At 40.8% G+C, this 16166-nt stretch overlaps 1 protein-coding gene across 1 annotated transcript in view; it reads left to right on the top strand.

Annotated features, from left to right (window-relative positions):
* The window catches only part of LRRIQ1 (leucine rich repeats and IQ motif containing 1), a 187922-nt gene that overhangs the window by 68998 nt on the left and 102758 nt on the right, over positions 1–16166 (top strand). The window contains exon 15 of the mRNA XM_073327613.2: positions 2447–2623. Within this exon, the coding sequence (XP_073183714.2) occupies positions 2447–2623 (177 nt within the window). The remainder of the gene's footprint in view (positions 1–2446; positions 2624–16166) is intronic.

Below are 16166 nucleotides of genomic sequence, written 5' to 3'. Positions count from 1 at the left end.
CAGAAGTAGCTGTAAATATGTGTTTATATTTAATGCATACAGGTATTTACACTACTGTTAATGAATGCAAGTACTATTAAATATTACTCTTCAGCATGTGACATTTTAGTAAAGCTCACATTTACGTTTATACTGTTTTTAATTTCTGATGTCTCATAGAACTAATTTCTTCCTCAGACATTACTCAGGAAAATGAAATTACTTCTGAATTCCTATTAACTTTAAGAACTGATACATCAGGTTCCTCTCTTAGATCATTTGACGCAATAGAGCCTTTATGATTGGACAAGAGATTCATTTATCTCAAGGATTTAAAGGATGGGACAGTATAAAATATGGATTTGTTGAATACAGCATTAACTATAACTTCAGGCAATATGTTCCAATGAACTTTACATAACCCCTTGATACCAACAAAGGAATTAGTTGTAAAATTTTCCAATCGGTTTCCTACTTTCATGTCCAGCCAGCGATAACACCGACAAAACTGAAGTACTAAGAAATTGTTTTTTAAAAATTAAACCCTAGGATCAGTCTGAGCGCTCCTAGGGGAGTGTGTTTCACTGCAGCAATGATTAATAGAGCCTCTTAAGTGACAGAATATTCACCAGGAAGTTTTCACTAAATGAAATATTGACTCAGCCCTTCACCAGGAGAAACCCAGCTGGAAAAACCAGTGTTGAGATCCCATAGCTCTAAGATACACTACTTCCAGCATTAATCAACTTGATATGGCACTTTTTAAATGTATCATTATTCAACATTGGCTCTTCACTACAAGCTCAAGGCCAGTGTATCTAAAATGATCCATTTATTTCAAGTATCTTTTAGACAGTATTACATTTGCCATAACAAGCAGGGAGTGCAGGGTAATCTTTATATCTGCGTCAAATAGCACTGCTGTTGTAAAGACTTTTGCCAATCTATGTTTTGGATAATGTAACTCAGCCATAGAAATTTGCTCGGATTTGATACTTGGCATATATGATCTCAGCTAAGTAACATTATTTTCTTTAAATATGGGGGCAGTCAAGGAATGCTCTGGTTCTGAAGGATTATGTAATATAGTTTTAACTGACGGCAAGGGTGCCTATAACGCAGAATAGACTTTCTTTAATGTGTGGTGTTTAAATCTAAATAAAGGAAAAGTTAATTCAGACTTATTTAAAACTATTTGTGTTAAGATATAATACTTTACCAATTTAAGATTTTTTTTTTGCAGTTTGATGAATTGAAAATAAGGAATATCAAACATAATACATATTGTATTGTCCTAAACAAATATTTAAAATACCATGAGGTTTAATTGGTCAATAAGACACACATAAAAAGTGTTTTTATCATCTGTGTGCCAGATTATCCCTTACATGTGAAAGGACTGCCTAGGAAATTCATTAGCCCTCCCCACTCTGCTTTCACTGGTACAACCTCCTTTCTTCTAGGATGGACTTTGTGCTATGAAGGGCATTGTTAATCCCATAGTCTGTTAAATCAGATGTTACACATTTCTGAATATTTTTTAAAATACATCTTTTAGAAAAGTAAAAAATGAATTCCAATAGCTATCTAAGGTGTTGTTTTTTTTTTTAAGGGGGGTGAATTAACCCAGTCCTGTTTTGTTTGAAGTCAGTGGGAGTTCCATTTAGGTATATACAGAATCAGGGACCTATCCCAGTGACTAGGATTGGAGCAGGAGCCATCCCTTAATTCTCATAAAAATGTGTGACTAACAACAGCACTAGAATTTGCTATAGTGCAAGCAAGTTCCATGCTATTTTCTTCTCATTTGTGACTTGCAACACCCCTGCTGTTCCACATGGACTTTCATGAGATTGCTAGTCAGGCTGAATTGTCTTGTTTTTGCTGTGTGTATAAATGGAGAGTGAGCTGATATTGCAATGCCATTTTCATTCACAGTCTATGCAATGTCTCCAAATGTGTCAGGTCAGCCAGTGCTGCTTTATTTTTATTTTTATGTTATTCCATCATGATATAGTTTTCTGTATTGCCTGGTAATCAGTTGCCAATGTTTCAAAACAAAACACAAAAATATTTCAGGTACTCATGGAGTTATTAATGGTAATGGATTACATCCGGGCCCTTTTGAATCAGAGATTTTTGTCACTGATTTCAGTGTGGCCAGGATTTCACCCAGCATCTATATACCTACAAAGTATTGAGAATTGCTGCAAAGAAATGATTTTTCATGTTAATTTTGTGGTTTCCATAAGAGTAAATTTTGCTAGTAATAAACCATAAATAAATATCAAATAAGGTATAGTAATTTTATGTAAACATTTTCATGTATACCAAAATGTTTAGTAAAATAACATACTTAAAGGTCAATCTCTTTATGTAGTTGTGATGGGGATTTCTAGACTTTGGATTCTAAAATGTAAGTTTTTCCATAATGCTAATAATGAATTGTTCTCTCCTCTTTTAAAAGGTGTTCCCTACTTAAAATACTTCCTAGTTTGCAATTTCTTAATGGTGAAAACATAAATTCTCCTGCAAAGCTCTCAACTGAAAGAATCAAAGCATCAAAACCAGGAAGCTTTTTGAAATTTTGTCAAGCCCAGATTGAAGAAATTGACTTAATAAAAAAGAAGACCACTGAACAACGGTAGATATCCGAAATCTTTTTATGCAAATATAATTATTTTTGAAAGCATGCTTTTGGAAATGTTATGTCTTTAGTATACTTCCTCATTGTTTTCCTGTATTTTACTTAATTTTTTGTCTGGGAATATAAATTTATGTTAAGAATGAGAGTATATATCAGTAATTTAAACATAAAGAACATTGCAATGATGTTATAATTATCCTCAAAATAAACTTACAAAGCCAGGTCAGAGTTAAAGTTAAACTTAAGAGATCCAAACATGTCAAGGCCTTCAAACAAGTTTGAGTCTATCCTCTAAGGGCTGATTCAGTCAATACATTTTAGTATTTGTGGCCCAAGATTAGATTAAAGTGATTTTTGTTAAAGGCACATTGAGATTTTTTCCCATATTAGTTTTTCTTGGGTGTGTTGATAATACTCCAAGTGATTGGAGGTACATAGGTAAAGCTCTAAGTTTTTATAAGGGAAGACTGTGGTCTTCAAAGTCTCTCATACCTCCAGACTTGATACTGTGGTAAAATTTTGAGCAGCTGTCCTGTGGTAAATTTTTCTTAAATAAATTTATGAGATTGAGATTTTCTTGCAAGGAGATAATGTAGAAGTATGGAGATAATATCTTCCCTAGAATAACTTTAGAAAAGATAACATAAAGCAGGTAATAATGAGGCAGGTAACATTATTTAACAAAAAGAAAAGGAGTACTTGTGGCACCTTAGAGACTAACCAATTTATTTGAGCATGAGCTTTCGTGAGCTACAGCTCACTTCATCAGATGTATCACGAAATATATCACGAGATGTAGCTCACGAAAGCTCATGCTCAAATAAATTGGTTAGTCTCTAAGGTGCCACAAGTACTCCTTTTCTTTTTGCGAATACAGACTAACACGGCTGTTACTCTGAAACCTGTCATTATTTAACAAATTAATTGGTCTTGGGCCAACCAAAAGTTTCCTGTTCGATCATTATTAATTTAGTTCTGATACATATTCCAAGAAACGGATATATCAATGCAAATAATTAATTTGTCTAGCACTGAAATGTCAAGTCCTTTTAGAAACCAAGAAGCTGGTCACTCTGTGTGTGTGTGTGTGTGTGTGTGTGTATGCTTGCATGTTTATTTCAAGGAATCCCTGTTGAGGTTACAGGGACAAACCATCCCGATGTGTCGAAAGAATAGTAAATATGGCAGGCGACCAGCTTGGCTTAATGGTGAAATCCTAGCGGATCTTAAGCATAAAAAAGAAGCTTACAAGAAGTGGAAAGTTGGACATATGACCAGGGAAGAGTATAAAAATATTGCTCAGGCATGTAGGAATGAAATTAGGAGGGCCAAATCGCACCTGGAGCTGCAGCTAGCGAAAGATGTTAAGAGTAACAAGAAGGGTTTCTTCAGGTATGTTGGCAACAAGAAGAAAGCCAAGGAAAGTGTGGGCTCCTTAATGAATGAGGGAGGCAACCTAGTGACGGAGGATGTGGAAAAAGCTAATGTACTCAATGCTTTTTTTGCCTCTGTCTTCACGAACAAGGTCAGCTCCCAGACTGCTGTGCTGGGCATCACAACATGGGGAATAGATGGCCAGCCCTCTGTGGAGAAAGAGGTGGTTAGGGACTATTTAGAAAAACTGGACGTGCACAAGTCCATGGGGCCAGATGAGTTCCATCCGAGAGTGCTAAAGGAACTGGCGGCTGTGATTGCAGAGCCATTGGCCATTATCTTTGAAAACTCGTGGTGAACGGGGGAAGTCCCAGATGACTGGAAAAAGGCTAATGTAGTGCCAATCTTTAAAAAAGGGAAGAAGGAGGATCCTGGGAACTACAGGCCAGTCAGCCTCACTTCAGTCCTTGGAAAAATCATGGAGCAGGTCCTCAAAGAATCAATCCTGAAGCACTTACATGAGAGGAAAGTGATCAGGAACGGTCAGCATGGATTCACCAAGGGAAGGTCATGTCTGACTAATCTAATCGCCTTCTATGATGAGATTACTGGTTCTGTGGATGAAGGGAAAGCAGTGGATGTATTGTATCTTGACTTTAGCAAAGCTTTTGACACGGTCTCCCACAGTGTTCTTGTCAGCAAGTTAAGGAAGTATGGGCTGGATGAATACATCATAAGGTGGGTAGAAAGCTGGCTAGATTGTCGGGCTCAACGGGTAGTGATCAATGGCTCCATGTCTAGTTGGCAGCTGGTGTGAAGTGGAGTGCCCCAGGGGTCGGTCCTGGGGCCGGTTTTGTTCAATATCTTCATAAATGATCTGGAGGATGGTGTGGATTGCACTCTCAGCAAATTTGTGGATGATACTAAACTGGGAGGAGTGGTAGATACACTGGAGGGCAGGGATAGGATACAGAGGGACCTAGACAAATTGGAGGATTGGGCCAAAAGAAATCTGATGAGGTTCAATAAGGATAAGTGCAGGGTCCTGCACTTAGGACGGAAGAACCCAATGCACAGCTACAGACTAGGGACCGAATGGCTAGGCAGCAGTTCTGCGGAAAAGGACCTAGGGGTGACAGTGGACGAGAAGCTGGATATGAGTCAGCAGTGTGCCCTTGTTGCCAAGAAGGCCAATGGCATTTTGGGATGTATAAGTAGGGGCATAGCGAGCAGATCGAGGGACGTGATCGTCCCCCTCCATTCGACATTGGTGAGGCCTCATGTGGAGTACTGTGTCCAGTTTTGGGCCCCACACTACAAGAAGGATGTGGATAAATTGGAGAGAGTCCAGCGAAGGGCAACAAAAATAATTAGGGGTCTGGAACACATGAGTTATGAGGAGAGGCTGAGGGAACTGGGATTGTTTAGTCTGCAGAAAAGAAGAATGAGGGGGGATTTGATAGCTGCTTTCAACTACCTGAGAGGTAGTTCCAGAGAGGATGGTTCTAGACTATTCTTAGTGGTGGAAGAGGACAGGACAAGCAGTAATGGTCTCAAGTTGCAGTGGGGGAGGTTCAGGTTGGATATTAGAAAAAACTTTTTCACTAGGAGGGTGGTGAAACACTGGAATGCGTTGCCTAGGGAGGTGGTGGAATCTCCTTCCTTAGACGTTTTTAAGGTCAGGCTTGACAAAGCCCTGGCTGGGATGATTTAATTAGGTATGGGTCCTGCTTTTGAGCAGGGGGTTGGACTAGATGACCTCCTGAGGTCCCTTCCAACCCTGATATTCTATGATTCTATGATTCTATGTAAGTGTATGCATAAATAAAATGTACAGTATTTGTTAACAGGCATTCTTCTACTACATATGTTGCATAAACAGCTTTTTTCAAATTTGTTACAAGTTTATTTTTGCACAGGTTTTTTTATGTTTGCTTTATTTTGATAAGGGATCTTATTGGGGCTTTTGTGTGCTGATTAGTCTCTGGAATCACTCAGTGTTTTCATTCTTGGGCAACATCTACATTTCCAGGATGAGACCTTCATGCATTGTCTGTAGTGATTGTCCTATTCCTTACTAGGGGTTACAGATTTTGTTAACATAAAATATTTGTGATATGAATTCTGAACAGCATATTATTACAATAAGGCATCTTAAAATATCCCATATAAAATACCTATTTGTTTTTTAGCTCTTTATCGGAAACATACTTTTGTGTATATTTCATAAAATTATACCAAAATCCACGATCTGTGTTTCTCATTCCATTCATGAGTTCTTTGGTATCTTGCATAGGGATAGAGGCTTCAGTTCAGGAAAGTACTCAAGCCTGTGCTTAACTGTAAGTGGGTGAATATTTCCACTAAAGTTAATGGGACTACACGTATGCTTGAAGTTAAGTGCTTGCTTAAGTGCTTTGCTGAAACAGGCCCAGATAAATCAGGAAATTGTAAATCTTTCCAAGCCTTTCTGTGACATATTAGCAGAAAGGCTTGGAAATGTTCTGTGTCTTTTTGCAGAGATATTCTCACTTCTTCTTCAAGTGCTTGCTCATGTTGATTCCAATTAGGTATGTGTGCACTGCGTGCACAGTAAGCAGAAGGTTTTTCCCCTAGCAGTAGTCATGAGGTAAACTCAGGGGCCCGCTAGAGTCATGCTTCTATGACACTGTATATAGGGCCCTGCCGACCCACCCCCACTTCAGTTCCTTCTTACCGTCTGTGACAGTTAGCCGGAATACTTGTTCTCTCTTGCTTTGGCAAGCTTTCTCCCTAGTAGTCTTCAGACTGTTTTTTCTGTAAATAGTTAGACCAGTAGTTAGTAGTTGTAGTTAGTTTAGTCATTATATAGTTAGAATTCCAGTAGGGAATTGTTCTGGGGGTACCTCCCATTCCACTCGTCCACAAGATGCTACTCAAGGTTCAGAGGGATGAAGCCTCTGTAATATTGACAGGTTTCAGAGTAGCAGCCGTGTTCGTCTGTATTCGCAAAAAGAAAACAGTACTTGTGGCACCTTGGAGACTAACCAATTTATTTGAGCATAAGCTTTCGTGAGCTACAGATCACTTCATGTTAGCTCCATGTCAGCACCTCTCTTCTGGAGCTGTCAGTGGAAACTCCAGTCACTCTACCGTTTCTCCTGGACCTGATAACACAGGACCGCTGCCGTCTTCAGCACTCCAACGTTGAATCTCTCCACTTCATGGCTTGGAAGCTCCAGGGCTAAACCCAATGGAGCTTTCTTGCTCTGATCCATTTAGGGAAGTCCTCCTTGGCTGTAAGAAACCATCTACTAAGGCCACTTACAACCCGAATGGAAGAAATTCACAATTTGGTCATCACAGAAACACACATCTTGTGCGCACTCTACAATACCTTTTATCTTGAACTTCTGCACTTGAAGCAGCAAGGGCTTTCTATTTCATCAGTAAAAGTCCACTTGGCTGACATTTCCGTCTTTTATCCAGATGTGGCAAGCCAGTCGGTCTTCACAAACCCAATAGTTGAATGCTTCCGTAAAGGACTTGAGAGGCTATACCCTCAAGTATGATAACCCATCCTTGCCTGGGACCTTAACCTGGTTCTTTCCAAAGTATTGGGGCCCCTCTTTGAGCCACTAGTGACATGTTATTTCTACCAGAAATGTTCCCTTTCATGAGAGACAGAGCAAAAAACATTTGCCAGGAGTGTATCCAAGATTAAGGTCCTAACATCTGAACATCCTTACACAGTCTTCTATAAGGGCAAGATTCAGCTTCAGCCTGCACCCGGCCTTCCTACCAAAGGTCATCTCCCAGTTTCACGTTAATCAGGACATTTTTCTTACAATCTTTTACCCCAAGCCACATGCAAACAGCCGGGAACAAAGACTTCACTCTTTGGATGTTCGCCAGGCGTCAGCCTTCTATATTGAACAGACAAAGCTGTTTCGAAAATCTACTCAGCTGTTCATCACAGTAGCAGACAGAATGAAGGGGCTCCCGGTCTCTTCTCAAATAATTTCTTCATAGATTACCTCAATTATCAGGATGTGCTACGATCTGGCGAAAGTACCTGCCCCATGCTTACAGCACGCTTCATGAGGGCGCAGGCATCTTCAGTGGCATTCCTGGCCCAGGTCCCAACCCAGGAAATTTTCAGGGCTGCGATGTGGTTTCCCTTGCATTACGCCATTACTCAGCAGGCTAGGGACAATGCAGCCTTCAGCAGAGCGGTGCTTCAATCAGTGAACCCATGAGCTCTGACCTTGCCTCTGAGTTCCTGCTTGGGAGTCACCTAATTGGAATCGACATGAGCAAGCACTCGAAGAAGAAAAAATGGTTACCTACCTTTCGTAACTGTTGAGATGTGTTGATGTGAGATGTGTTGCTCATGTCCTTTCCAAGACCCACTGTCGGAACCTCTACTCCTCTGTCGGAACAAGTCCGACAAGAAAGAACTGAAGTGGTGGCAGCTCGGCAGGGCCCTATATATGCCGCCATGGAGGTGTGATGCCAGGGGGTGCCTGAGCTGACTTGACGGGTACTGCTAGCAGAAAAACCTTCCGGCTACTGTGCATGCAACGTGCACACACCTAATTGGAATGGGCATGAGCAACACATCTTGAAGAACAACAGTTACAAAAAGGTAGGTAACTGTTTTTTCTATATGTGATAGTCAATATATCCTAAAAGGAGTATCTATCCCAGGTGCTGGCAAACTTTTTGGCCTGAGGGCCACATTGGATTTCCGAAATTGTATGGAGGGCTGGTTAGGAAAGGCTGTACCTCCCCAAACAGCCAGGCGTGGCCTGGCCCCCCTGGGACCCTGCTCCATCCACCCTTCCCTCGCCCCTGACTGCCCCCCCCGCCCCATCCAACCACCCCTTCTCTCATTCCTGACCGCCCCGGAATCCCTGCCCCTGACTGCCCCCCATCGCCCCATCCACCCCCCTCCTTCCTGACTGCCCCCCTGGGACCCCTGACCCCCATTCAACCCCCCCGTTCTCCAACCTCTAACCGCCCCAAGCCCGATCCACACCCCTGCCCCCTGACCACCATCCCAAACTCCCCTGCCCTCTATCCAACCCGCCCTGCTCCCTGCCCCCTACCGCGCTGCCTGGAGCACAGGTGGCTGGCGGCGCTACAGCCATGCCACCCAAAGCACCAGGACAGGCAGCCGTGCCGCCCAGCTGGAGCCAGCCATGCTGCCGCACAGCACAGAGCACTGGGTCAGGCTGTGGCTCTGCAGCTGTGCTGCCCGGCAAGACCTCGCAGCCCCACCGCCCACAGCATTGCACTGGCGGGACAGTGAGCTGAGGCTGCGAGGGAGGGGGAACAGCAGGGGAGGGGTTGGGGGCTAGCCTCTCAGGCCAGGAGCTCAGGGGCCGGGCAGGAGGGTCCTGCAGGCCGAATGTGGCCCGCGGGCCGTAGTTTGCCCACCTCTGGTCTATCCTCTTCTGTTTCAAATTATATGTACATATTATGCGGGCTTGCAGTGGAAGAATCACCTCATCAACAGTCAACTTTGTCCTACCTTAACCACCTTTTTAACTAGTAACACCTTTCTTCTTTACTGTATGAGTTCAGTATTGGAGGCTTTTTTTTTTAACCTTTATCTGCAACAAACTCTGCAGATGAGGCCTGTAGAAGGTCCATTTAGTTTGTGTTTACACTTCATTTTGTCTGGCCATTCCTGGGTTCTAGGTCATATTGCCCTGATTACTTTTCAGGGCTCTAGTATTTAGATTTGTTCTTATTTTATGTATCCAGGTTTCTCTTTGGTTTCCAGAACATATTCACACTGCATGCTCTTATTCTTACAGCACACAGTAAGAGTTTTCACATCTTCATAGCCAGCTGTGTTTTTCAATGTGATTCTTGACTTCTGTTTTGCAGATGAAGCACTGATGCTTCCTCACCAGTTTACCACTTGAAGCGATGTCTCTTTGCTAAAAAATTTGCCTATTATTTATTTACCGTGTAGAGAACTTTATACTGTCCTCAACTGTGGATCTATAACTGGTACTTCAATAAGCAAATCACTTTCCTGCAAAGTGACTAGAGACACTTAGGACTGCTTCAGCCCTCAGTGAGGATGGGAAATATCAATTGCTGGTGTACTGGGGGAGGATACAAGAAAATTCTAAAGCTATGGCGGTTCCTGCCATAATAAAGCATTATGCACCCAAAATTTTGGATATATTTGAGAAGAGCAATTACAAGTAGATAATTCTCATGTCCAAATTTTGTTTCACAAATATTCTTTAGTTTAACTATTTTCTGTTGTCAATGATATCTGAAGGTCCTTTAAAAATTTTACCCTTAGTAATTTTTAAATTTAAACTTGTAAATTGGAAATGGATGAAATAACTCTTATGAAATTTGGTTTAAAAAAGTATTCACTTGGGTTACAAACTTGTATATTATATTTTTTGGCCCAGAGCACATTTTATGGATGATTTAAAAACGATTGAAAAGTGCACTTAAAAAAACACACACAAAAACCCCCTAAACAAAACATACCTACATAAGCCTAAACAGCACAGCTATTATACTTAAATACTGTGATACTTTCTCCAAGTTGACTGAGTTAATGTAACGTTGAATAAGAACAGACTGAAAAAAGACCAGGCTTCTTGTCTGTTTCACATCTCACTAAGTTATGAGCCCCTGTAGGTACGACCTCAGCTATGTAATCTGCCAAAAGTAATCACTGGTTGGTTCTCTAATCCATGTTTTCATATACCACTGCTGCTCAAATAAATTGTCTGTGCAGTTTCTGCTTTCAAATGCCTTGTTTTTACTGTGCTTAAGAATTATGTTTTTTAAAAATTAAATTTCTGTATTCTAATAATGCCTGTCATGTAATCTTTTGACACTTACTAATAAATAGCTATATTAAGAAACCCAACACTTCAGTTTCAGTAATAGATACTGATGGAAGTTGAAAACCTTATAAATAGTAACTATTTAAAATAGTGAAAATGACAGGAAAGCTCTGTTATAGGAATGTGAAAGAAGAAATATAAACAGTGAACTCTTTTATGTATCTGTAAGGGACTTTTGTACTTTGTAGTTGAAGAATAATGATACTTCTACATGTTTCCTCTATGCAGAATTATTTTACTACACAATTACAAATAGAATCTAATGTAATATCTGAGTGTAGAGTCTCCATATACTGTTTGTAACAACTCTCATATTTCTTTTAAACACAGAATTGTGTAATAATTCTTTATTAAAGCGACACACACTGAATACTGAAACCTGATATAATTTATGTTTGGGAAAGTAAGTCATTCTACACTATCAGGCATTATGGTGCATTATTAGTGTCTATAGTGCCAGCATTGACGAAAGGGTGCTTTTAAATATGGACTTGTAGGGTAAAGATTCAGATAAGAATAAGACATTTTTGCCAGAGCATTACTAATGCCTACATGTAGTTTTGCAAAACTGTAATCTAGCATGTTAGGCAAAGCCTTTGATGGCTTGTCAGTAATAGTAATAGTAGTAAAATCCATTTGTTCCTGGCTGAACACTGGTGACATCATAGCAAAATTTTCGGAAGCCTTTTCAGTCCATTGCTAACTTCACACATACAGCAGCTGAACTTCTAGTGGTCTGCTGCAAATCATCTATCCATTTTCTCACTGGTTGTCCTTTACTATAATGATCCATCACTATTCCTTTCATGATAACTTGTTCAAGGGTATTTTCATCTCTGTGTCTGATTTGATCAAAATACACCTCTACCCCGATATAACGCTGTCCTCGGGAGCCAAAAAATGGTACCGCGTTATAGGTGAAACTGCGTTATATCAAACTTGCTTTGATCCACTGGAGCGCGCAGCCCCGCCCCCCTGGAGCGCTGCTTTACCGCGTTATATCCGAATTCGTGTTATATCAGGTCGCGTTATATCGGGATAGAGGTGTATATAAGTTTGCACCTGTTGATTTCCAAGAGCCAAATCTGCTTCTCTCTGATAATATTTCTAATGTAAGTGCTTTTCTTCTTTTCTGTCCAGGAGATGCACAAGAATCTTCACTAGTACCACATCTCAAAGGCTTCAATTTTCTTTTTGTCTGCAGCATTAGTTTCCAAGGATTCGTATCCATAAGTAACTAAGTTCACGTGGACCTTTCATGCATTTTGAGATGCCACAGTTTTTCCACATTTTCAGATAGATTCCATGGCTGAGTGATCCATCTGTAATCATGTTCCAATTTCTTTGGATCAGCCTTCTTGGTTGGATATGTATGATACCCAGATAATGAAATTAATCGACAGCCTGTGCTGTACAGTTAATTGCAATGTCTGCTTGTATCCTATTTTTATTGTTCATGTCAAAATTCATGAATATAAGTTTTTCCACTTTCAGGAATAGTATATAGTCCTCACTAACTGCTTTTACAGACTAACATTCATTGCATTGTATCAATGGTTGCATCATATCATCAGCATATCTGAGGTCAGTTAAGAAGTGTGCACCAATGGAAATCCCAGCTTCTTCCACTTTATCAAAACTGTCCAGATCTTGTCTCATAATAAATTCTGTGAACATGGGGACCGAATACACGCTACCCAATGGAAAAACACTGGCTGTTGGCTGCTGCTGCTAGCATCATGGTCTGCTGTTAATCATAGAGATTTGGAATGAGTTCAGTGGCATATTTTTAGAATTCCCATATCCTCCAGTATCCTCCAGAGACTAATATGTTGGATGGCATCAAATACTTTGGAGTAGTCAATAAAACACACAATCAATGGGTGATTCATATCACTGAAAAATGTAGGGAGTTTAGATATTCATAATTTGATCACGTCCCTCTCTGAAACTAACTTCTTGTGGTGGTAGTTCTGTTTCTATCGTTCGCTTCTTGCAATCCTGAATTATGTAGAACAGCACTTTATATGAATGTGATATTAGGGAGATGTTACAATAGCTACTGCAATCTGTTATATCCCATTTCTTTGGTAAGGACCAAAGATTCTCTTCATCCAAGTCATCCAGCCAGTTTTTAGTCATTTGTATCACAATACAAGTTTTCCGCATGAGATCAATACCATGGTCACCAATAATTTTTAACAATTCTGTTGGTAAGTTATCTACCCCTCATGCTTTCTCAGGTTTCATTTTCATAATAGTATGCACTGTTTTGGACTGATGACTGTAGGTCCGTACTCTTTTCTGTCATCCTGTATTGTAAATGGCTTTGACTGGGCATACAGATTATTACAGCAATCTCTCCAGTTGCATTTGATATAGTCACTTTCAATAACCTGCCATCATAATCTTTTATTACACTCAGTGGTGGGGAAAACTTTTTAGAAAGAAGTCTGACAACTTTGAACATACCTTTTGTATTATTACTCTTTTTACAATTTATAATCCTCACATTTTGCCCTGATGTAGTCACTTTTGTCTTGTCTGCTCTGCCTTTGAATCTGTCTGCTCAATTCCTTGTGTTCTTTCCTGAATTCCTCAGTCTTCAATCCTCTCTCTTTGACTCAGTGAAAAAATAACGCAAGATCAAACACCTTTTCAGTCAACAATGATGTGGTCCAACACTGATTTTTTTTTTTTTTAGAATGTGTGCTTTGGCAGCTTTGAGCATGATGGTTTCATTTTATTCCAAGTTCATTCAGGTTTTTCTCTTTTCACCTATGACAATGACTCAAACCTATGTAGAAATTATATAGAAGTCTTGTAGTCTTTTAATTGATTTTGAACAAGACCATACACAGTGGACCTGCCAAACAGCTTATTTTTTTCAGTTTTAATTTTATGTCTGAGGCTAAGAGTTGATGGTCTGACCGGCAGTCTGCATTCAGGAAAGTCTTCGTCCATTGGCCACTCAATCGCAATCATCCCTGTATCATTACATAATCAGTTTTGTTCTTTGTCACTCTGTCACGTGACCTCAATATATAAACATCTAGGATGGTGGCGGAAAATGGTGTTTGTAATGACCAGATGATTAGAGCAGCAGAATTTGACTAAGTGCCTGTAGCGGAGTGTAGCCATTCCGCTCCTCCCTAGAAGGGCTTAAAGCAGTCCAGGAGAGGGCTGTGGGAGAGAAAAGCAGGGCTGATGGGGAAAGCAGCCACAGCTGTAGCCAGTGCAATCCGGGCCCAGCTGGCCCTTATAAGAGGGCAGTGGGCCAGAAGCTGAGACAGCCTCTCTCTAGAGGTTGAGAGGGAGGGCCCTGACTGCTGGGATCTGAGCAGGGTACCTGTGGGTGGAGCAGGGATGGGGAAAGGCCAGAGGATCTGGGGAATTCTGGCCTGAGAAACCCCCAGGCTGCAGGCCTTGATGAAGACCTAGGAAAAGGGTACTGGGCAGCCCAAGGGTAGGCAGAAGCAGCAGGTCCAGACCCTCCTTGCCGATGATGAATAACAATTATACTGCAGTCTGCCTCAGGAAGTGGGGGCTAGATGGTGACTGGCAGTAGCCATATACTGAGGCGAGGTGGGGATAGAGGGTGGGGGTTCCTTGGGGGGTGAGGAGGGAGACCCAGATCTGTGGGGGTGCTGCCAGGGGGCAGCAGAAGGCGCTCCGGAGGCTGGAAACGCTAATTCCCTGGACAACCAGCAGGAGGCGCCACAGGGATGTGTCCCACCCGCCACAGTGCCTTCCTCTCTCATTTTTCAAACCCAGACCATTGTTTCCCATTACTTCCTTAAGAGAGTTTACAGCTCCTACTTTCACGTTCAGGTTTCCAGTTACAAGGGTGCAGTCTTTGCTTGGTGTTTTAATGAGTGTCAATAGTAGTATTGTCCGTAAATTCTGACTCAGTGAGTGGAATGGAAATTTCTGACAGCCAATCTGAAATTCAAAAATAAGTGGTGGATATGAGATTGTTTATTAATGGTATCACTTTTTCTAGTAATGTTGTCATTGTTACATTTATTGGCATTTCTGAACTTCAGAAATTATGAGGGCTGTTGCATAATGTTTGGGTTGCAACACATGTAGAAATTTCAGATTGTCAGTGAACTTTTACTAGATGGATTCAACAAGGAATGTAACAAGCATTAATATTACCACTCTTCCCCCCCCCTTTTTTTTGGCCAAATGGTATTAAGATATGTTTAAGTAGTTTGTGAGATATGATGAAAATAATCTGGCTTAGACTGGCATTTTCAGAAGAAGTTGCACTGGTGATGGTCTCAAACATAGTGTCTATTGTTGAGCTGATAGCATTTAGCCCATCATAATCAACAAACTTCTTTGATGCAGTATATCTTGCAGCATTTGGGAAATGCAATTCCAACCTTTTGGCATGTTTTCAATAGATCTATCTTCTTCTAAACCTTAACAATATTTCTTTCATTTTCAGACATGTCAACCTTTTTCCTGTGTTGAAGTCAGCAGGTGCAGGTGTAATTTATCTTAGTTCCTCAAGCAAATGTACAGCACTGTTGGTTTTAATAAATCTTCATAGATAAAGTGCTGCCATTGTTTTGGAATTTTTTTAACAAGAAAGAGAAATGCTGCCTAATGGGCAACAAGACTCTCAAGTTGTTTGGCCCATGTATCTGCAGTAAGTTATCTGGTTCTAGTGCATATACCTAATTTCTATTAAACCGGTTTTATGCTGGTGAAGCTCCCTTTGAGTCAATAGAATCAAACTGGTGAAAAGAATCAGGCTGCCTTTCTAGCATGGCCTGACTCAGTTTCCAACATTTCATACGTTTGGTAGAAATACAGTAGAGGAATGTTCATATAAGGAAAATCAGTGTGTGGCTTTTTACATAGCCAGGCACTACGAAAGCCTTGTCTTTCGATAAGAAAATACGGCAAGTGTACTGCTTTCATTCTTCTGCGACAGTTGCAGGTCTCAATTCTGCCAGATCCTGTACAGGAGCCTTCTAGGTTTCCACTTCTCTTGTGCCACTGACCCCAGACATATTTATTGACTAATGCTTTGCATTCGTTCTATGTAAGTGACGATCAGCAAGACATACTCCTCTGTCTGCAGTACCTGGTTATTATATGCACTTACTCCTCCTATTCATGTAAGGGCTACAACACATAGCCATACTTAGTGGAGAGAGGAAAGGAAAGTAGGACTATGGACCCAGCAGCCAAACAGGAAGGCAAGTGCCCTGCGTGCCTCATTTCCTCTTATGTTCCTTCCTCTACTCTAAGCTGATTATCATGCCTTAGTGCATTTAAAC

The sequence above is a fragment of the Lepidochelys kempii genome, chromosome 1, assembly GCF_965140285.1.
Source record: "Lepidochelys kempii isolate rLepKem1 chromosome 1, rLepKem1.hap1, whole genome shotgun sequence".
In the NCBI taxonomy this organism is placed as follows: Eukaryota; Metazoa; Chordata; order Testudines; family Cheloniidae; genus Lepidochelys; species Lepidochelys kempii.
Note: the sequence above shows the minus strand (reverse complement) of the source record. Positions and strands in the feature narration are given on the sequence as shown.